The sequence below is a fragment of the Taudactylus pleione genome, unplaced genomic scaffold (assembly GCF_031769625.1).
Source record: "Taudactylus pleione unplaced genomic scaffold, aTauple2 ptg000021l, whole genome shotgun sequence".
NCBI lineage: Eukaryota > Metazoa > Chordata > Amphibia > Anura > Myobatrachidae > Taudactylus > Taudactylus pleione.
This window is the reverse complement of record NW_028284423.1, coordinates 2,094,319-2,117,112: the sequence shown is the minus strand read 5'-3', so window position 1 is coordinate 2,117,112 and position 22,794 is coordinate 2,094,319. Positions and strand designations below refer to the sequence as shown.

The following is a 22,794-nucleotide window of genomic DNA, read 5'->3' as shown; positions in this document are numbered from 1 at the left end:
GAAAATGTGCTGAATGGATCCTGCCCCTTCTATGCCTCTGCCTGATTGAAGAAGTCATTTCTGCAGAAATATTATCATATGACCTAATGATTAAAGAAGCCATTTCTGCAGAGTACATTTCTGCTTTTTTTTTGTTTTGTAAATCTTTTTATTACATTTTTTGCAAAATGTTTACATACATCGGTTGATTGATTTTGCTTTTATATATATATATATATATATATATATATCTCAAAGCAAAATCAATCTGTACAGCAATATACTATAAGTTCAAGAAGATATCTGTAGTTAAACTATCAGAGTATTAAGCAGACATAAAGAATACACAATATTTAGCGGTATTCAAAAGATGTAAACAGATAAGAGGGAAAACAAGGGAAGGAGGGGGGGGTTGTCTATTATGTAAATTACCACGCACTCTGGCAAAAAACAGTAAACCCATCCACTTGATTTAAGAAAGGGTGTGGGGAGGGGAGAGAAGGCATACTCATCCGTCTATGGAGAGGAGACAGATAGTCTCCTATTTAAAGACCACACGGTAGCTTCAAATATTTTCATTATATCAGACTGTAATAAGCTATTTAAATGTTGGATAAAAATTCCCCATCTACTATAAAATCTCTCCACTCCCTTTTCTATACCTGGGAAGGTAGATCGTCTATCAAAATATAGAATCTCCAACAGATTAGTTTGAACTACTGATAGTAAGGGGGCTACCGGTTTTAACCACACTCGCAGAATCAATTTCTTTGCCACCGTAAGAATAAAAGGAAAGGAAACACCTCAGATTTGTAATGATTTTGTAAGAAAGGCACCCATATATCAAAGTAACAAAAGAGCATAGGTATGATATGCATAGGCAACCGCAGCTACATTATTTCATTTATGTAATTCAGGATTTTATTCCAAAAGCGTCTAATTTTTCTACATTCCCAAAAACAGTGGTAAAAGTTAGCTCTTTGTGTCTTGCATTTCAGGCAATCGCCCACTGTATCTGGGACAAATTGGCTTCTTTGTGCAGGAGATATATATTCGCCTTATCAATAAATTTGATGTGAGTTTCCTGCAATAAAGAGCTACGTAGATATTTTATCGTTTTGGGATAGTATTTTAAGATGTGATCTGATGGACAATGGGGGTCATTCAGAGTTGGTCGCAAGTGCTGAGCGCTCGCAACCAACTTGATGTTGCCCCACTGGGCATGCGCACGATGGAGCCTGCTCCGTTGTGTTCATGCGCGGGACCCTGCTCGCGATGGACGCTCAATCGCTAGGGGTCTCGCAGCAGATGGGACGAGCTGTCGATGGTGAGTGACAGCTTGCCCCGTTTGGGAGGCGGGCAGGGGGCGTGCCTGCCCAAACAGAGGCGTTCCAGCTGGAACGCTTGCCGTTTTGGGTCGGCCCCACTGACATCATTGCTGATGTCAGTGGGCAGCTTCCTGCTTGATCAGAGCAGGAAGCTCCCTGGGGCTTACGAGTGCCCAGACCCAACCTTAGAGTCTGGTCGTAAGCCCCGATGGTCTTGACCATCGCGACCATCACCCATGTCGGTCGCTAGAGCAGTGGGTGTTAACCCACAGCTTAGCGATCGACAAGGAGGCGGTTGTTCAGGATGCAAGCGGCCGCCCTGATTCAGAGCGACAGCTTGCAACTAATGACCGCCTCTGAATGAGGTCCAATGTCCCTCCGAGTAGGGTGTCCATGCTGTATAGGTAGTAGCCCACAATTTGGCTTTGTCAGCCTCTGCGAGATCAACGTATAACAGTTTGATTCTGTACGGGTTAGTCTGAAGATAACGAAGCATCATTTCCACACCGCCTGCGGGCGGCAAATGTTTAGTTGACGAAGTGAAAGTGAGAGCGTAGTGTCGAACTTGTAGATACATAAAGAAGTGTGTGCGTGGTATAGCGTATTTATCTTGTATTTCTTGGAACGAATATAATACACCTCCTGGGTCAAACACGTCCTTTATCTGAGCTATTCCTGCTTCTCTCCACTCAAGGAAATTTGAGCTTTGAAGTCCTGGTTCAAAGTTTACATTACCCCTACCCCAAATTGGAGTGTATCTGGTCGAGATACCCGAGCGACCTAATTTTTTGTTAATAGTTAGCCATGAGAGATATGTATCCTTAAATAAAACCTTATGTAAAAACTGCACTGGGATCTTATGTCTCGGCGTCTGCACAAGAGCTGCCGGTGAATAGGGATGAAATATTTCATTCTCCATTTCTAAATTTGTGAACACTGATGTGTTCAGAAGCCAGTCTTTGACATATCTAAAATGTGTTGCATTCTGAAAGGCCATCAGATCTGGGAATCCTATACCTCCTTTTAATTTATTCTGTGTCAATTTCTTAAAAGCCATTCGAGGTCTTCCCCCCCTTCCATAAAAACTTAAATAATTGCTGTGTACATTACGTATGTCATTCTGAGAGGTAGCATCTGCATAAGGTAAGCTAACTTAGGAAACAGAATCGATTTGATAACCACATTTCTACCAAGGAGTGATAGCGGGAGATGTTGCCATTTTAGCATTAAGTTCTCAATAGAAAGTAGGGCTTTGCGGTAATTGGTTGAATATAAACTGTCTATAGATTCAGTAATATATATGGAGGGCCAGAGCGAATAGCAAGGGGGACAAAGGACAGCCTTGTCTCGTTCCACGCTGTATTGTGAATGGTTGAGACAATTGTCCATTGATCAATATTTGTGTATATGGATTGTGGTATATCAACTTAATGATTTGTAGATAGGCCCCCAGGAACCCAAACCTCCCCAGTGCCTCGAAAAGGTGGTCCCATGTAACCATATTGAAGGTTTTCTCCGCATCGAGTGCGAGTAACACACTAGAGTTCGGGTCCCCGGAGGCCTGAATCTGGTACATCAGGGCAATTACCTTTCTAACGTTAGTCACCGAATGCCTTCCCCAGACAAAACCCGTCTGGTCTTTAAGGAAACTATGGTTTTAAGTCTTTCTGCTAACAATTTTGTGAATATTTTGTAATGTGGGAGATTGGCCTATAAAATTGGCCTATAAGAAGCCGGGGACAATGGATCTCTACCTGTTTTTGGTATTAGTCTAATTAACGCCGCATTAAAGTATAATGGCAATGTGTCATTATTTATTATAGAGTTGTAAAATTCAGTCAGTGTGGGCACGATTTTATCCTTAAGTATCTTGAAGAACTCACCACTGAGTCCGTCTGGGCCTGGAGTTTTTCCCGCTTTCAGGGATTGAATAACCTTGCCTACCTCTTCCTCTGAAATAGGTGTCAGTAGAGTCTCTATGTGCTCTGGTGTGACTCGCGGTTAAGTCACAGACTCCCAAAACTGAGTTTTGTTCTCTGTGGATATAGGACATTGACTATATAATTTAGAGTAAAACTTCATTAGTATAGCGAGCACCTCCTCCTTCTTTATTCTCATGACCCCTCCCTCATATTGTAAAGCTGTAATTACAGCCAGAGGGCGTTGGCCTCGTAAGAGATGGGAGAGTAACCTCTCCGACTTATTCCCATATCTGTAAAATCTATACCTAGAAGCCGATTTTTTTTTGTCTGCTTCCTGGGAAAGAAGTGTATTAAACTGCGTTTTGTTAGTGATATAGTTCAATTTGTTCACCCGTGTAGGATGTTTGGAACATGTATGAAATGAGCGGGACAAATCTTTTTTCGCCTCCAGAAAAGATCTAGAGTGCACCGCATTTTGGGGGTCATTCAGACCCACTCGCGAGCGGCAGTACGCTCGCAAGTGGGTCGATGTTCCCCACTGCGCATGCGCACGACGGGCTTTTCATCGCTCGGGGTCTCGCACCAAAGGGGGCACGCTGTCGATGTTGATTGACAGCATGCCGGGGGCGTGCCTGCCAGACGGAGGCGTTCCCGTGGGAACGCCTACCGTCTGAAGCCGGCCCCACTGACATCACTAGTGATGTCAGTGGGAGTGATTTTGGCTCTGATAGAGCCAAAATCACTCCTGGGCTTGCGGCTGGGAAACCCGACCGCAGGGTTTCCCTCGCAAGTCCGATGGTCGCGATGGTCAAGACCATCGCGACCATCTTTTTGCACGCTCGTATATGCTGTGGGTGGTGACCCACAGCTATATGAGCGTCCAGGAGGACGCTCCATTTTGATGGAGGAGGGCCCTGATTCAGAGCGAGCGCTCTGGTCAAAGCGTCCGGCTCTGAATCAGGGCCTTTGTGCCTTAGTGTAGGAGATTATATGACATTTTACAACGGTTTTCGTCGTTTGCCAAAATAATATAGGATCTGACTTATGGTTCTAATTATTAGCCACATAGTCTTCCCAAGCTGAAAGTAAGGGCTGCTGGAAACTACGGGACGAGGCCAAGTAGGAAATCTCCACTGTCTATGTCCCCCCCCAGAATCCCCACAATCCATTTCAAGCCACACCACTGCATGATCTGACAATGCAACCGGATCAATATCTATCCTAGAAATATTGGGTGGCAAATTTTTTTAAACAAGGAGGTAATCCAAGCGGGAGAGAGATCCATGTGCAGCGGAGACACACGTATATGTACGTGCTGTGGGGTTTCTCTGCCTCCAGATATCACTAAGATTTAATTGATCACATATAAATTTAATACCCAGCTGTGAAGAGATATTTCGGTTTGCCATGGGGCCACTGCGATCCAATTCCGGTGTGGCCCCTGTATTAAAATCTCCTCCAATTAAAATATTAGAGTCTAGATATACATAACGTTTTCTGACTATCGTAGTGAAAAAGGATCTACAATAAACAGTCGGGGCATACAATGAGCACAGTATAACACGTCTTGTACCGAAATAAACATCTATTATCACAAACCTCCCATTTGGATCACAGATTTTAGTATGAATAATATAAGGTACAGAGGCCCTGATTCAGAGCCGGACGCTCTGGCTAGAGCGCACGCTCTGGATCAGGGCCCACCTCCATAATTATGGAGCGTCCTCCTGGACGCTCGTATAGCTGTGGGTCACCACCCACAGTTTATACGAGCGTGCAGGATGATGGACGCGATGGTCTTGACCATCGCGACCATCGCCACTGCGAGCCGAAGCCTGCGGTTGAGTTTCTCAAACGCAAGGCCCGGAGTGATTTTGGCTCTATCAGAGCCAAAATCACTCCCACTGACATCACTAGTGATGTCAGTGGGGCCGGCTTCTGACGGTAGGCGTTCCCTTGGGAACGCCCCCGTCTGGGAGGCACGCCCACCAAAGGGGGCGTGCTGTCAATCAACATCGACAGCACGCCCCCTTTGATCAGACACAACGAGCAAAGGAAAGTCCTTCGCTCGTCGCGTCTCGCGCATGCGCACGACGGAGCTCCCTCCGTCGCGCGCATGCGCAGTGCAGACCATCGACCCACTTGCGGGCGGACAGCCGCTCGCGAGTGGGTCTGAATCAGGCCCAGAGTTTTTAATCAGTATGGTTGTTCCTCTAGATTTCGAATTGTAAGATGCATAAGCCGCGGCTGTATATCTAAACTTTGTCCGTTTTTTATACTCCTCATCAGTAAGGTGTGTCTCCTGTAACATAGCTATATCTACATTCAACTTGTTTAAAAGTGTAAGTATCTTCGTTCTCTTAGCTGGTGAGTTAATTCCACCAACGTTGAATGTACAAAATTTCAATGAGGCCATGAAAGAGCAACTATGAATATATGTTGAGTAAAATAAATGTTCATGAAAAATATCTGTGGAGTTTAGCCTGTTAAACAGTATGAGAAAAGTATAAAATGTATATGCAGGAGAAAATACAAAACCCAAGACCATTTGCTGCGTGAGGTGTGCCAGATTTCAACGTAAAGAGTAAGAGCTATCAGACAGGACTAAGGTGGGGAGGGACATAGGAAAACAGAAAATAGAAAATAACTTTTCTATTCAAAAGGGTAAAACACATAGTAAACATATCAACATGTAACTTCGGCAGAGGTAGCTCATGAGCCACCCCTGTCCAGCAAATCTTCCATTGCGAACTAAAGGGACATCCCCATATCATGGGAAGGCACTCCAGGTCGCAAAAGGCATAATATACCCCTCTCCGGTCCCCGGGAGCCCTATAACACTGTATTAAATATTAACATAGTTCAATCGCCCATAATGAAGGACTCATATAACAACATATAATCTCAATTTTGGTTAATATGTAAAGAGAAACTCTACCCCACCTAGTGTAATACAACAATAGTGAAGGTAAACATCAAACTCTCATTTTGACTGCAAAAAGCGGTAGGCACATAAAACGTTCATTTAGTCATAACACTGTCCCTACATTTTCTACTCATATGCAAAAAGGACAAAGGCAAGAAGGATATAAGGGGGGCCTGTAAGCTTTGTAGTAAGCCCATAAAGGCTGGATCTTACATCAGCCATTGTCCAACATCGTTGACTCTGAAATATGGTCGGTCATCTCAGTCTCTTTTTCTTGCAGATAACCTTTTGCCTCTTCAACTGTAAGAAAATCTTTAAAGCCGTCTTCGCAGAATATCCGTAGCTTAGCCGCAAAAAGTAGAGCATAACGTCTGTTTTTCTTAAAGAGAGCAGAACATATCGGTGTAAACTCTGTTCGTGCCTTAGAGACTTCTGCCGAAAAGTCCTGAAACAGGAGAAGATGATGTGACTCCCAATCTATTGAATCTCTTTTCCTGAAAGCCTTCCATAATTCTTCTTTTAGGGCATAATTAAGACAGCGGAATATGACTGCTCTGGGTTGTGTGTTTAGGTTTCCCCTTGTAGGACCCAAGGGGATGTGCACGTTCCACAATCAGGGGCCCTGAAGTTGATGTAAATTGTAGCAGCGAAGGCAAAATAGTTGACACAAAGTCCACCAACGCCTCAGATTTAATATATTCCGGTAGCCCCACAGACCTAAATTACTCTGTCTGGAACGGTTTTCGAGGTCATCAGTTCTAATTTGGAGCTAAAGTTTAAGTTTAGAGTCTCAATCAACTTGTTGTCGCAATTGGGCAATATCATGGAACGCTTCGCCTAACCGCTGCTCATTCACTTTCACTTGTGTGTTTGTCTGATTTAGCTGCTTCTTTTAATCTTTAATACTTGCTGTAAACTTGTCAGTTTGCTGTTGTAATAATGGTTCCATTGTTTCTTTGATGGCTTTAACAACGTCTTTATACTAAATGGGATTTGAAGCCTGTGGGTCAGAACCCTCTTTTGAAGATTCGTCTTGCCCTACAGCGTCCATTTGTGAACCATCTGTTTTACGACGATCTCCTTCCTCGTGATCGAGGATATTTAGGCGGAACAAATTTCTCCATTGCTGATAGGTATTAAGATGAATGCAAGTATGAATATACTGTAGGTTATTGTAGACCAAACACTTCAAGACATATCTCATCTTCTGGGACAAATCATTCGGTATACCGTTGGGCCCCAGCAACCGACATGAGAGGGGGGGGGTCTAACACTTTATGCACACATCCTGAGTCGAATGATCAGCTTCATACTCCAAAGATTTTTGCAGTACCCATGAGCCTCCTGGGGTTAAACTGCACAACAACGTTAGTTATAGAGCAGGTTCTGTAGGGTGTTTCTTAATCCTCCAAATCTGTCAAATCCATACAGCAGGGATAACCAGGAAATTCAAACATGTGAGCTCTTGATTCCTCTATCCACCACAACCACGTTTTAGTGTGTGGGCTAATATGGTTGGCGTCCCACCCCAGATCAATGATGCAAGTCTAGTCCTCTGCAGCACAATAGGCAGGGAAAGGGTAGTGCGAGGGGACCAGCGTTGCATCTCCCGTGCAACAGCCGTGAAAGCTGCAAGTCAGCAGCGCGGTCTTCCCTACGGTGCTGCAGCGGGAACCATGCGGGCAGCCGCCTCCGAACCAAGGCAGAGACACACAGAGGTCTCTCACCGCGTGGAGAGGACCGTCAATGCAGCGGATCTGCTGTGTAGGCCCCTCTGCTTCACCGCACAGGGAGCAGGCAGATGGTGGCCTTCGGGGAAACAGAAGCCTCGTACCTGGCGACTGGTTGAGCTGGGTCTCGCTCCTCCGGAGGTAGGTCAAAGGCAGAGTGGGTGAAACGGAGTGGTCCGGTCTGGTCACAGAGTCCGGAGATGTTGGTTGTGAATTCGCGGCACTCCAACCTGAAATTTAGCCCGCGGCTAAAGGGCAGGGAGTAGGCCTTACCGGCTGGTGGCAGTTGGCGGCTCTGCGGTCTTTTCTAATCAGTCTCCGGACGTAGGGGGTGATATGGGAGCAAAAGGGCCAGGGATGGGTGGTCTCTGTGCCCTATTTTGGCTCAGGAAGGGAGTACTCAGAGAGATGCGACCTCTCTACAGATCAGCCAAGCCACGCCCCCACATTTCTGCTTTTTAAAACACATTTAAATAGTAATAGCACCTTAAACATCAAATTGAAGTAAATTCATTATGTAAAGGAAGCTCAATGTCAACTAAAATAGAGAAGCAGGAGAAAATAACAGGGTTGCATTACGGTCAGTTAAATCTTGCATTATAAATCAACAGGTAGCACTTAATTATCTGTACTTGATGGCACTTATTTAGATGCCAGTGACTGCAACTATAAGCTCGGTGTACCCAAATTCCAGACCTCAAGCCCCCTTAACAGCCCAGGTTGTAAAGCTTGAGCACAGATGACTTTAATAATTTTGATTGTACCACCTCTGTTCAGGCTTAATATCCTAAAAGACTTGACTGTTAGGCTGGGTACACACTATGACATATATTGTTCGTACAGCCGATGTTTGATATATCGTTAAGTCCTTCGGCTCGTGTGTGCACATAATATATATGTGAACGACGTTGTTCATAAATATATTGTGTTGGCTGCGTAGCATGGCAAAAGCAATATCTCGGTGTGTACGGGTGACCCACCTACCATCCTGATACACTAGCTACAGGAACCACCGACACCACAACTGAGCGAGCATTTAAATTTGCCCGTCCACTTGTGATGTGTGGCCAAAAGTATGGAGCGGCCGATTGTTAAGTGTGTATGCTTATCAAATCGGTCTCTCGGTCTGTGTGATGGTCGGCTGGCCACTGGTTCACTCAGGTGTGTAGCAAGCATTAGGGAGTAGCTGGGAACCATTGTATTAGCTGGCTCCTAACTCTTCCTAATGGCTTTCCCATTGTGTGTTTTGTGTCATTTACATTTAGTAATGTAGAAGTAACCCACCTTAATTCAATCACATTTTCACTAATTCAATAAGACATTAGACACCCTGATTAAAGACTTTACGCAAACATTATTAAACAAAACTAATAAGGATGAAAAATTGTCTGTATACAGATGATTCACATAAATACTTACAGGCAGGTCAGCATAGAAATAATGTTTTCTATCAAACAGGGACTTCTTGTTTATGGTGCAGTTTAAAGCGTGGCTTGTCATCACTGCTGCTTCTACACATCTCTTGTTTAATGTCTGTAATAAAACAAACAAACTAGAGCTGTGACTGGAGTGGATTTACAATATGTTGTCCCTGCATGAGGCGGTCACGTCCTGTGAACAAAGAAAATCAGGATTCCTTGGTGTGATGCGTCAGAGGCAGCCAGCTAGTTCACAGATCAAGGAGTTACGCAGATAATCAATTGGAGACTAGTGATGCTCAGCGTCCAGATGGAATAAGACTCATTGAGTTTTATGAGACAAAATGAATGAAAGGTTCAGCAAGTTAGATAAACTGGGGGTTAACGTCTATAGATGCAGGAAAAAAACACAGTGTCTGTACTACGTATTGCTGGTGTTCAAAAGATTTCATGTAAGGTGTTAATTCCAAAGTAACTTAATAGCTTCTCCATTATTGTCACCTACAATTCATTTAGAGATTCAGTAAACATTGTACGGAAAGCAATAAAATTGTCGATGTAATAAAAGCTTGAAATACAGTGTTTTGATTGACTGTAAAGCCTTATATAATTTCAGAGCCAAAGGTAAAACTCATACTCTGAAACCACCAGAAGCTGGAGGATAGTGTAAGCAAAGAAATGAACCCATTCTGTTTTTTCCTTATTGCCCACAACTATGACAATTCTGTGAATTATGATTATCATTGCAATACATGACTGCTGTGGGTACTTTATAAACAGCTCTGAATTATATCCTCTTCACTCGCTGACATCACTAGGGGACCATTCAATTACATACCTGTGAGCTGCTGCCAGAATCGCTTCCAGCAGCTTTGCGGGATGTGGCTGATTACTGCTGGCAGTCTCTGGAGGTGCACAAAGAAATCAAGCTACTGTAATTATGCTGACTGAATTTGCACCTAGTTATCAAAAAGAACAATATCCTAGGACATATTTCGTGCATGCCAAGAACTGAGAAATATTTCTGGATTCAAATAGGTAAAGTATCACTTTTTTTTTTTTTCCTTTAACATGACTGGTACCAGAACCCAATTATTGCACTAGGGATAAGGAAAGGGCTTTTGTTTCAATTACCTATGTAGAGTGTGCCTGATTTAGAGTTGTATGCAAACCCGATGGTTTGCGTACAACTCCAATGGTGGCTGATCGGCGCGTGTGCAGGAACTGTACTGAGCATGTGCCAATCAGTGTCTGTGAGATCGCGTGAATTACCCTCTAAACATCAGTATGATTGACATGCTGCGGCCGTTTGGGGGTGGGGAAGGGGGCGTGTTCTTGAACAAGGGCGTGTTCTTGAACGCGTGTTATCATGTCAACATATCATTGGACATAACTGTGGACATAACATACCACTCACCCCATTGACAACCCCACTGGCACTGCTGTCTCAACACCTTATACTTACTTCGTCCCGCTTCTTCTTATCTCTCCCAGTGGACATCATCTCCCACCCATTGTGATAGGCTATCAATGGACCTAGTGTTCTCCCATCTCTCCAGTTTCTCAAACTCTCTCTCCCTGCTCTCTGACCCCAAACTTCTTTCCTTCACCTAAACCCGTACATATGATTTAACACCTAAAAGGCCTGGCACGTTCTACCAGCCTCACTTCAACCACTTTTCTCTCCTATTTTTACCCTCAGTGTCTCTACAGCAGTCACATCATCTTCTCCACTACCTTTATCGGTTGTAGTTCCTCAAAGCTCTCTGTTCTTGACTGTTAATCTCCCTTTATACCTGTTCTCTCTGTGATCTTCTACCCTCTTTGGCCTGCATTACACCCTCTATGCTGACGACACACAAATGTACCTCTTCTCCTTTCTTATCCCATGTGTCCAACTGACTCTCTGCCATCGCCAATAACCCAATGTTACCTAAAGCCAAATATATCCATATCGGAGCTCATCGTCTTTCCCCCTCCAAGTGTTACCACTCCTCCTAAATGCTTTAGTGAGACTGACCTTTCTCCATCACATCTGCTGCACCACTGCAAATCTCTGCATTACCTCCAGAATTACATTTAAGCTTATTATCCTCTGCAAATGTTCCCCTTTATATATCTCTGACCAAGCAACGATATACACTCCTTCTCGCTCTCTTCTATTTGCCTCTAACCTACACTGTTACTCCTCTCTGGAAACCATCTCTCAATCCAGCCTCAAGAATAAACTTGTGCTGATTGCCAAGGCGATTGAGATTTTGGTCCTGGTGACTAGGGGCCTGATTCAGGGTTGGGAATAGAGAGAGATATCTCTCTCAACTGATCATCTTGTTGAAACCATGCTGCACTGCAGGTGGGGCAGATTTAAAATGTGCAGAGAGATTTAGATTTGGGAGGGAGGTGCCCAAACTGACATCTAAATTGCTGAATAATAATAAAGCTGTACAGTATTTGTGGGCTACATGTAAAAGCAGCCAGTATTTACACTGCAAGCAAAATTTTTTTTATGTATTTACACCCCTTGCATTGCAACATGGTTTGTCCAGGTACACAGTTAAGTGCTATCTCTCTCTCTATTCCCAAGTCTGAATCAGGCCCAAGGTCTTACAAGAACCAGGTACAGTAAACTACTAAGAAAGCCAATTATAGAAAAAAAAAGTGTTCGTCCAGAGGTGGTTACTGGAGTAGGACGGGCATGCCAGCCACATAACAGTGTGGTTCCACCTCCTCCCTTCTGCCTGAAAGTTTCAGCCAAGTGGGTGGCTGACTTCTCCCTACCACTCTGGCACAGTGGAGGAGTTTGATCACCAGGAGCTGGACACTGCAGGAGCAGCTTGTTGATACAGCAAAGGAGGATCATCATTACAGAACATTATGCACAGTAATAATGTTTGTCTGCTGAAACATCTTACCATGTTGGCTCTTCAACTGAGCATAGAGACTGACTACCTTCACTGTTTTATCTGCACCTGGCTGCTTCATTTTCTACACTGACACACTCCTTTAGTGTTGTTTACATTGCTGGGATAATACTCTTCTCTAGCTTCTTGGGGTGGGGTTGTTCCCTGATCAACAACTGGTAATGTGGAGGTTCCAGGAGCTACAGGTATCGTCTTACACGTGTCTCTCATGATTTGTGTACATCACATATTTATTAATAATGTTAAAGGTGATTTCACATTCAAAACATATAACACCCATGTCCCTGAAAAGCAAGTGAAGGTTATTACATGGCCTTGTATTCAACGGTGGTGTACTAGCTCTCACATTTTGGCTAGTATCTCAGAAGCTGGTAGGATTATGGTCAAGCCAAATACATAAGTGTGGCATGATTACTGTCCCACAACAGCTGCTGCTGCTCCAGGCTCACTGGGGACAAGATTAGATCCTGGGGTGGGACTGGAGATTTCAGTTTTCACAGCAGGGATTGGCACCAATGCTGCTCCGTCTCCAGTTTCACAGCTGTCAGCAGCAGCTTTGCTGATTGGTTGTTCAGTTTATCTTTTATTTTGACTTTAGAGGAGGTTCCTCACTACCAGAGACATTGGCGACTTCGCACCACCATTTTTCAAGACCTCAGGATGCTGCTCCATTTCAGGATCTTATGGGGACTTAATCATACTTGCCTACACTCATGGTAGGCGTGGGGAGGCTCCCGATTTTTCGGGTAGTCCCCCGCATCCCAAGAAGTGTAGGCAGATCTCCCGCATCCTGCCCACTTCCTAGTAAAGCGGGCAGGATGGGGAGATTTAATGGGGAATTTGCAGGTCCTCTGCGAAAGGGCGGGACTAAATGTTGCAATTTGCCACCTTTTCCAGGAAAGGGGCAGGGCCTAATTGCATCAAGTGTCCTTCCCTGCCCCCGAACCAGGCTGCTCCTGGAAAAGATTTATAGAATGTAGGAATGAAAGGAATTGAAGCTGTACTCTGTTGCATGCTATGAATTTTGTGTGTCAAAATATGAATTTGGGCTCTACTGTTTGTCATAATCTGAATTTGGGCCCAACTGTGTGGCATACAGTATTTAGAATTGGGGGCAAGTATGGGCATGTGGCAAAATCTGACGAACATTGAAATGTTATGTGTGGTGGACTGATGGGCGCTGAAGAGGCATATGTGGTGGTCTATAGAAGTTTTCATATGTTTTGGTTGAGGTTGATGTCTTTCTCCTAAACTTTTAAGCTGGGTACTGGATTTTACACAAATTTGTCGAGCCCTGATTTATGAAATGCTCTACCATGTCTGTCCAGACGCCAACCTTCTATATTTCAAGTGCTCTTTCAAAACCTACCTCTTAAGCTGCCCATCCACTAGCTGACTTGTCTTTGAAAGATCAAAAGATCTTCACAAATCGTTCATCAATTTATTGTTCATGTGCATGAAATATTTGTGAATGATTGCACAAAAAGACCAAAGACCATAGACCAACAATTTTCAAATCATTTGTTAATAAAAGTGGGCTAACATTTTTATTTAAATCTATGGGCCGTATTCAATTTCAGGTATAAGTCCGGATCCGCGGTAATTTACCGCCGATGACGTCATTATCGCCTGTTTTGGTTTTACCCCGTATTCAATTTCAAAGACTTTCCGCCTAGGCGAAAAGTCAATGCAATGTAATAGGCGGTAAAGTATAGCCTATGAATGACAGGCGGTAAAAAGTGCAGAATTGGGGTTTTGGGGTACAACATTGCGGGAACCCCCGTGCAGCCTTAAGACAGTCCCCTAAAGGTAAACTGCGTCAAAAAAAAGTTTACAAATATTTGGGACACCCCAAAAAAATTATGTTTAATTTTGGGGGTAAAAAAAAAAAAGGGGAACAAAGTGCCAAACTGTCTAAATTAATTCAGGTCGGGTCCCCATATATGCGGCAAGTGTTTTCTTCATTGCAGGGACAAGCGGCAGGTGCAATTTAGCAGATTTGTAAAAAATAACTTTAGGGACTTAAAAAAATGCTTACCCCCATTTTCATGTACCCCAAATTTGATAGGAATAGTTAATTTCCCCCCAAAAATAATCTAAGTGCTATTCTTTACCACTTCTTCATAGCCGCAAAATTGCACCTTGCGTGGCTATTACAAACCCTGACTTCCTTCAGCAGTCAAAAATGGGGGTACCCATAGTGATTCCCCATGTCTGGACATCTTTAGGGGGGTCCCAGGCATATTTCCCGTAAATTCACGTTTTTTTTTCATAAATGGGGTGAAAGGTCATTTAAAAAAAACCAGGGATAATTTTTCAATTATCAATAGCAGGTGAAAAAAAAGTGCAAATTTGGGGTTTAGGGGTGCAGGCTTAAAAAAAATAGCCTGCACTCTCGGGAATGCCCCTTTAAAACGAAATGTGCCAAAAAAAAAAAAAACCGGGACACCCCAAAAAATGTTTACATTTTGGGGTGAAAAAGTGAAAACAAAATGCTAAACTACAGTGCAGCTAGTTGTGAAAACTGGTGCAAGACAAAACAAGGTGGTGTTGCCTATATCAATCCATCAGATGTACTATTTATTTTCTAAACTAAAAAAAAACAAAAAAAACAGCACAAATTTGAGGGGTTGCTATGAGTAACAACATTTTTTTTTTTATTTTGCACCAGTTTTATAAGTGTCCCTCAATGTTCTAACAAACATAGAAACAGAAGGACAAAGTTAGTTCTGCTTTAAAAAATGTACACAATTTTTTATGGAGTAGCATCTTGCATTTTACTTTTATACGTAAAAGGATATTCCAACTATATAATTTATAAAAGAAGCAAAACAATAGTCTAATCAACTAAGCATCCAAATCACAGCAAACACGATCATGTACTATAGTGTTGGTGACTACATTTTGATGATTATAATCTTATTCATTCTTTTTTGTTAAATATTCACACCAGAGTTAACTAGAAGTTGTTACTTCGCATATTTGAGAACATCTATACTTTTTCCATTCAAATGAAGGCAGTTTCCAACCTGTTGATAGGATGTGAGGCAATTCTTAATATATAGTCTCTGACGATTCTGAAAAAAGACTGACATATTCAGAGCTGGTAAAGACTCATTTTAAAGTAGTACTACACCCATTAAAAAAGACCCCCTACTTGATTACCATTGCTTTTAATATTAATATAGGGAATGTTTAATTGGTGGAGAAGACGCAAAACGTATCATTTTATCCTTTATTTGCAGGATGCAACAAAGGATCTGCAGTGCTGTGCAAAAGTAGCAAACAAAGTGCAAGAAATAAAGTACATGCAAAAGAATAATATACACATAGTAGTACAACAATAGTAGTAGCAGTAGACAATTACAAGCCCCCAAAGACGATATATCCTAGAAGCTGGTTCCAGGGTATATTGTATTTTAGAACATTTGTATATATACTGTATATAGATATATCTCATTACCTTGGGAAATTTGTCTTGAACAATTCAAATATCACAAATGTATATGTAGGATACTTTTTGAGGGTCCGGCTTGAAGCAGCAAGATCCATTATAACTACTGTGTATTTCGCCCTTTTCTCCTAATAGCGGTACATATGTAATCAGTTGTCCTGATTGGTTGCGTGGCAGGTACAGATCCCAAGAAGATATACTATCAGTATTATATGCTTAGAGCTCCGTCAAGTGGCTGGCCGATTTACTGAGCCCCTCACCGCAGCCATTTGATGCAGAGGGCACAGCAGAATGACTGATACCTCCAGCTGAATGAGGAGCAGCTAGACAGATGGTGCTTCTACCGCCTTAGGATTGAAGTGCAAAAGAGTTGTGCACGGATCACCCAGGTCAAATGGAGGCTTTGGTACTTACATCTCCAGTTCTCAATTCTGTTCCCTGCAAGATTTGCTTGTTACAGCAGATGGCAGCACACATTTTAACATTTTCCTTGAGATGCCATGCAATGGATAGACGACAGGCAGTCATAGCCCAACCAGGATATGCACTTTATTGGACATGCTCTAATTAACTCGTTTAAATTATGCATTCACCTGCTGTTGTGTATTGTATAGGTTTAGTATATCACAGCTCTGCTTTTCTCTTTGGTTATCATCAGTAAACAAGTAACATATTTGCCACACTTTATAGCACTGCTATTACCTTTTGTTTAGCTACAATTTTAATATGTTATTAATATGGGAAATTTTGTAGTTCAAGAAAGGTGAACCCCAAATACATTTTCCACAGGAAAGGTAAATTGCAGGGCAGTTTCCTAGTACAAGGCAAGTACAGTAGTTACTGAAGGCAAGCTACTGAAATGTGTGGTGTCTCTGTTTCGTTACTTGCTTTTTATCTGTTCACTTGGAAAACAGGTGTAAATGATCAAATTAAAAGCTTGTTGTGGGACAAATTAGAAAACAACCCTGACATGACATGGTGGTGGAAACACATCTGGGGAGAAGTACAGCTGTGTCCTCACTCCACTGGTCTATAGAACTAGGTTATGGAAGCTTACTTTAATTGGGGAGGGGGTCAGAATTGATTGGTAGGCTAGAGGGATACTTTGCTACAAACATACAGAGGCCCCGATTCAGAGCCGGATGCTCTGACAGAGCGCTCGCTCTGAATCAGGGCCGGGCTATTTTTTTTTTTAGAACGGCCTCCTGGCCGCTCGCATAGCTGTGGGTGACCACCCACAGCTATAACAAGCGGCCAGGAAGACCATCACGACTATCGGGCTTGCGACGAGACCCTTGTGGTACGGTCTCGTTGCTGCAAGCCCCAGAGAGATTTTGGCTCTAACAGAGCTGAAATCTCTCCCACTGACATCACTCGTGATGTCAGTGGGGCCGCTCCAAACGGAGGCGTTCACATGGGAATGCCTCCATTTGGGCAGCCACTCTCCCGGCCCGCCCACCAAAGGGGGCGAGCTGTCACTCAACATCGACAGCTCGCCCCCTTTGTTGTGAGACCCAGAGCGACGGAGTGCCCGTCGCTATCCGGGTCTCGCGCATGCGCACCATCGACCCATTGCGAGCGCACAGCGCTTGCGACCGGGTCTGAATCAGGCCCAGAGTTCACACATTCTGTAGGCTGCTTTTAGAGCATTTCTTAGGGGCACTCTCATTTATTATTAAATCTAAACTTGAACAAACATACAGTCAGGTCCATAAATATTGGGACATTGACAGAATTTTCATATTTTGGCCTCTATTCACCACCACAATGGCTTTGAAATGAAACAAACAAGATGTGCTTTAACTGCAGACTTTCAGATTTAATTTGAGGGTAATTATAACCAAATCAGGTGAACGGTGTAGGAATTACAACAGTTTCAATATGTGCCTCCCACTTTTTAGGGGGCCAAAAGTAATGGGACCATCAACTCAAAAGCTATTTCATGGACAGGTGTGGGCTATTCCTTCATTATTTCATTATCAATTAAGCAGGTAAAAGGTCTGGAGTTGATTCTAGGTGTGACATTTGCATTTGGAATCAGTTGCTGTCGACTCTCAATATGAGATCCAAAGAGCTGTCACTATCAGTGAAGCAAGCCATCATTAGGCTGAAAAATCAAAACAAACCCATCAGAGAGATAGAAAAAACATTAGGTGTGGCCAAATCAACTGTTTGGAACATTATTAAAAAGAAAGAATGCACCGGAGAGCTCAGCAACACCAAAAGACCTGGAAGACCACGGAAAACAACTGTTGTGGTTGACAGAAGAATTATTTCCCTGGTGAAGAAAAACTCCTTCACAACAGTTGGCCAAATCAAGAACACTCTCCAGGAAGTAGGTGTATATGTGTCAAAGTCAACAATCAAGAGAATACTTCACAAGAGTGAATATAGAGGGTTCACCACAAGATGTAAACCATTGGTGAGCCACAAAAACAGACCAGATTAGAGTTTGCCAAACAACATCTAAAAAAGCCATTACACTTTTGGAACAACATCCTATGGACAGATGAGACAAAGATCAACTTGTACCAGAGTGATGGGAAGAGAAGAGTATGGAGTGAAGGAATGATCTGACATCTGACAAAAGCAGCAGAATGAATTCTGAAGTGTTTCGGGCAATATTATATGCTCATATTCAGTCAAATGCTTCAGAACTCATTGGACGGCGCTTCACAGTGCAGATGGACAATGACCCGAAGCATACTGCAAAAGCAACCAAAGAGTTTTGTAAGGCTAAAAAGTGGAATGTTATGCAATGGCCAACTCAAACCCCTGACCTGAATCCGACTGAGCATGCATTTCACTTGATGAAGACAAAACTGAAGGGAAAATGCCCCAAGAACAAGCAGGAACTGAAGACATTTGCAGTAGAGGCCTGGCAGAGCATCACCAGGGATGAAACCCAGCGTCTGGTGATGTCTATGCGTTCCAGACTTCAGGCTGTAATTGCCTGCAAAGGATTAGCAACAAAGTATTAAAAATTGAAAGTTAGATTTAGGGTTGTTTAGTTTGTCCCATTACTTTTGGCCCCTTAAAAAGTGGGAGGCACATATAGAAACCATTGTAATTCCTACACCGTTCACCTGATTTGGATGTAATTACCCTCAAATTAAATCTGAAAGTCTGCAGTTAAATTGCATCTTGTTTGTTTCATTTCAAAGCCATTGTGGTGGTGAATAGAGGCCAAAATATGAAAATTCTGTCAATGTCCCAATATTTATGGACCTGACTGTATCTTAATATGGATTATAAATTTGCTTGCAAAGTATTCAACCCCCTAAAACGTCGACCGATGTGTCTGTATTACAAATGACACACAGATTGTTGCAGTAGGTTCTGAAAGTAAATTTTCAAACTCATAATTCATTATTTGCCTGAAAATGCTGATTGCTTGAGTTCAACCCCTACAGACGAGTATGTGGTAGAACCACCTTTTGCTGCAATACCAGCTTTAGGTCTGTTCAGACAAATTTCTAACAGGATTGCTCACTATTTGGAGATGGTTTTTGCCATTCTTTCTTGCAGATTTGTTCCAGGTTGGTTGTTCTCAATTGCATTTCTTGCTTTCATTTGGTCAATGTAGAACCATGCCAGTGTTTTTTTGGCCTTGTGTTTGGGATCATTGTCCTTTTGTAAGGTAAACGTTCTCCTAAGCTTTCGATTTCTAGCAGGTTGTTTTGCAGTATTTTGTAGCAACAATCATTAATCATTCAAGATACCCAGTCCCCGCTGAGGAATAACATCCCTACAATATGATGCTTCCAACCCTTTACTTCACTATTGGGTTGGTGATTGCTGAGCAATGGACAGTGTTAAGTGTGCACCACACACAGCATTTTGAATTGGGGCCAAAAAGCCAATTGTTTGCCTCATCTGATCATAAAAACTTATCCCAGAGCATACAATATAACTGCAGTGGGCACTAAATTCAACTACACAGACCGCATTGGCTTTTAGGAAATAGGGCTGTATAACCTGGATCCTGGGAGAGGTATACAGGGACCCATCGTTCCCGGAGATGTGAGACTGTTGCAGAAAATGGCTGCCGTGAGTCTCTGAGGGGGCGGAGGGTGAGGGAGGAGCAGCTCAGGGGCAGAAAGACCACAGTCGAATGGCGCCCTGCGCTGGGGGAGGGGCCGCAGGGAGAGGGCCTTCTCCCCTTTAGTAACATCAACCACCGGGTCCCTAGCCTTAGCTGTCCCCTGTGCCTGTATAGGTCATACCCTGGTGGTCTAGTGGAGTCCTGGACCCTCCGGTCTGTCTCCTGAGACCGGAGGTAAGACTGTGCATAGATGCGGGTCCACGCAAACGGGGACCCGCCTTACCTGTCCCCTTGAGTGCTGGCTGCAGTCTGGGGTCCGAGGAGCCCTGCTAGCTAGGTCCCCCTGGAGCCCCGCCGAGAGTACCTAGCTGAGGGCTGTAGTCGTGGTGCCGCAGAGGGGTGATGAAGCAGCAGTGCAGGCGTTCAGAGGACTGTCTAGCGCTATAAGCTCTGTATGAAAAATTTTAATAAAAATAAATCATAAATATAAAGCATAACAGCAGCCCCACTATTCTAACACTGATCCAGCTCCTGCCAGACACCAACGAAACTGAGTTGCTTTCAGGCTGTGGGCAGGGTATAGGGGGAAGGACCGGAGCATCCTGGGATAGAGAAAAGCTTTGCTGTTGGTGTCCAGTCCTCCAAGTGCCACCTACACCCCATTGTCTCCCTGTGGAGCCCTATGGACCCTGAAGAAGAAATAATAATTAGTGGACATTTGTTTGCATTATTGATCTCAACCCTGAGTTTTAACAAAATAATCTATAGGCCTGATTTCAATGCAAACCCCATGGATTACATAGAAATCCGACGGTTCTGGTGTCGCAATAGTGACCCGAAGCAGCGCCAACAGTCTGATTGCAGATGCATGCAGGAGGTGTCTATTTCCTACAGACGCTCCTGCTGCATTTGCACTGTATTGCACAGCCGGATCCCTGCAGCTGCGTAATAATGACCATATCGGAAGCAGGACCTACATTTGTAGGTAAAGCGGACAGTCTGCAAAATATGTCACAAGATGGCACTTGATGGCTTTGGGGAAAAAGAACGCATCTAGCCGTATAGTGAACAATCCAATAGCGTGTGGTCGCTCCGCGGTTTCTTACAAATACGCTTGTTCCATCAATAGTGGAATCTATAGTCATAATACTGAAAACAGTGGTAAAAAAGCTGCTATATATATCTTCCAAATGTCATTAAAAGGTAATTCAATTTTAAAATAAGAGACACTGTTCATTTGTATGTAGCGTTTGTAATGGTTCCTCATATTTGAAAAGACTTCTGTAATCCAGAAGGCTACTGTTAAGTCAATATTAATGCTATCCATTCTATTCTGTCAAAAGGTGACACAGAAGAGAAAATGGGATTGCTAATGTGAAATTGAGATAGTAGATTTTAAGTTTAAAAGAAAATTGGTCTTAAACTCATTTTATCCGTATGAGCAAAATTTAATAAATGACAGTACAAGAAACTGCCTGTGCTTATCTATCTTTTCTGGCAACAGCTAGTACTGTGATATCAAATGAGGCAGCTATAACATTTTCAGAATAAAGGGAATTCTACAATAGACATTTAAATTTGTACCAAGTATCAAATTGTACCAATTCTCAAATAGCCAAATAGTAATTGTAGAGAGCTGTTCTGGCTTGAAGACAATAACTTTGCTTAGAAAGTTAAAATTGAAAAGCGTCAAGGCATGACTGACTGCTATGAGTACAGACAGCCCTAGAGGAATCACAATCCATTATAAGCATTCACAAGCAGGATCCTCTTTGCTGCTATCTGAACTGAGTCAACGCACAGAGTTCATAATTTTGTGTGTCCCTGGGATCCATTTTTCAAAGTATTCGAAGCCCTTCTTCATTTTGTCAGGGTCCCTTCAAAATGTTCATTACATACGAGCTCATGAATTCTGAGGCCAATGCATGCTATGCCAGGGTGGTCTCTTATACAGCAGATGAACAAGGCACAGGATTCTAAAACCTGCCAGTGATTAGCCTGAGAGAACCCTAATGAGTGCCAATGTGGCCTGGATATAAGTGTGCACATGGGACTAATAAAAGTGGTACGGTATCCCTCTTGCAGATGCTAGGTTGTGAAGGAGTGTCAGGTCTGTGATTTGATAAGTTGAGAACGGGATCCATATAGAAAGTATTGCAAGTAGGTGTGCTTGTGGATTGCGTCTCCTATGTGCATGTACAGATGTGTCCTCTTACGCTGTTGCGCAAGTCACGCCATACAGGCTTCTAAGTCACGGCATGAGAATAGCGTGGCGTGGTGTGGTAAGACTAGACAATATCCACAGCATGCAATACACAGCTTCAACGCTCCACTGATTAAAACTACAGTGGTCAATAATACAGCAGTGGATGGATATGGCACTACAGAATACAATAGTACAGTAAGTCCTGATAGGGGGGCCAATCACATATTGTACAGTACTGCACAGTGTAAACAGTGTATTTTATACAGTATACAGTACTGTAGTAATTCTGCACGGCGGGCTATTTTATGAAAGACTGTGTGCGATTATGGCAATTTCAGCAGTGATGTGTTGCACACAGTGATGGCAAGCCTTAGAAATTAGTAGTGGGGGGCGTGGCCTAACAGCCTTTGTGAGTGGTCTAATTTGGCTGGAGCTCCTCTGGATTCGCCCATTTATGTGAATATTCCAGGGGTTCACCTGCTACCTGCCTTCCTGTGCCTCAGACGCCCACTGTGGTTCTGCTTGTAACTCTGGAGTAGGCCTGAAGCCGCGGCCTCAATTTCCGGGTCACCGGAGCGTCACCTGCGGCCGTGTCTTCTGGAAAACTTATCCCCTTGCGACTCTCCTCGTTCTCCACGGAGGTCTCCTTACCTGCGGTCCTGCTCTACTAGACCCGGCTTTCCCCCCGTTCTAGTGCCTGACAACCGCGTGTGTCACAGACCTGAGGGCACCCGTGAGTGCTTACCGCTGGATCTTCCTCGGTGCCTGATGAGCTACTGTTCCCACTGCCTGGAGTTGCTCCCCGGTCCTTCTACTGCCCCCGCTGTGGACCCCATAAGTACAGAAGTTTGCTGTGGACCTGGCC

At 43.5% G+C, this 22,794-nt stretch overlaps 1 protein-coding gene across 1 annotated transcript in view; it reads right to left on the bottom strand.

Annotated features, from left to right (window-relative positions):
* GATB (glutamyl-tRNA amidotransferase subunit B) overlaps positions 1-22,794 on the bottom strand; it is a 167,522-nt gene that overhangs the window by 114,541 nt on the left and 30,187 nt on the right. Inside the window, exon 3 of the mRNA XM_088448261.1 lies at positions 9,305-9,418. Coding sequence (XP_088304387.1) covers positions 9,305-9,418 — 114 coding nt within the window. The remainder of the gene's footprint in view (positions 1-9,304; positions 9,419-22,794) is intronic.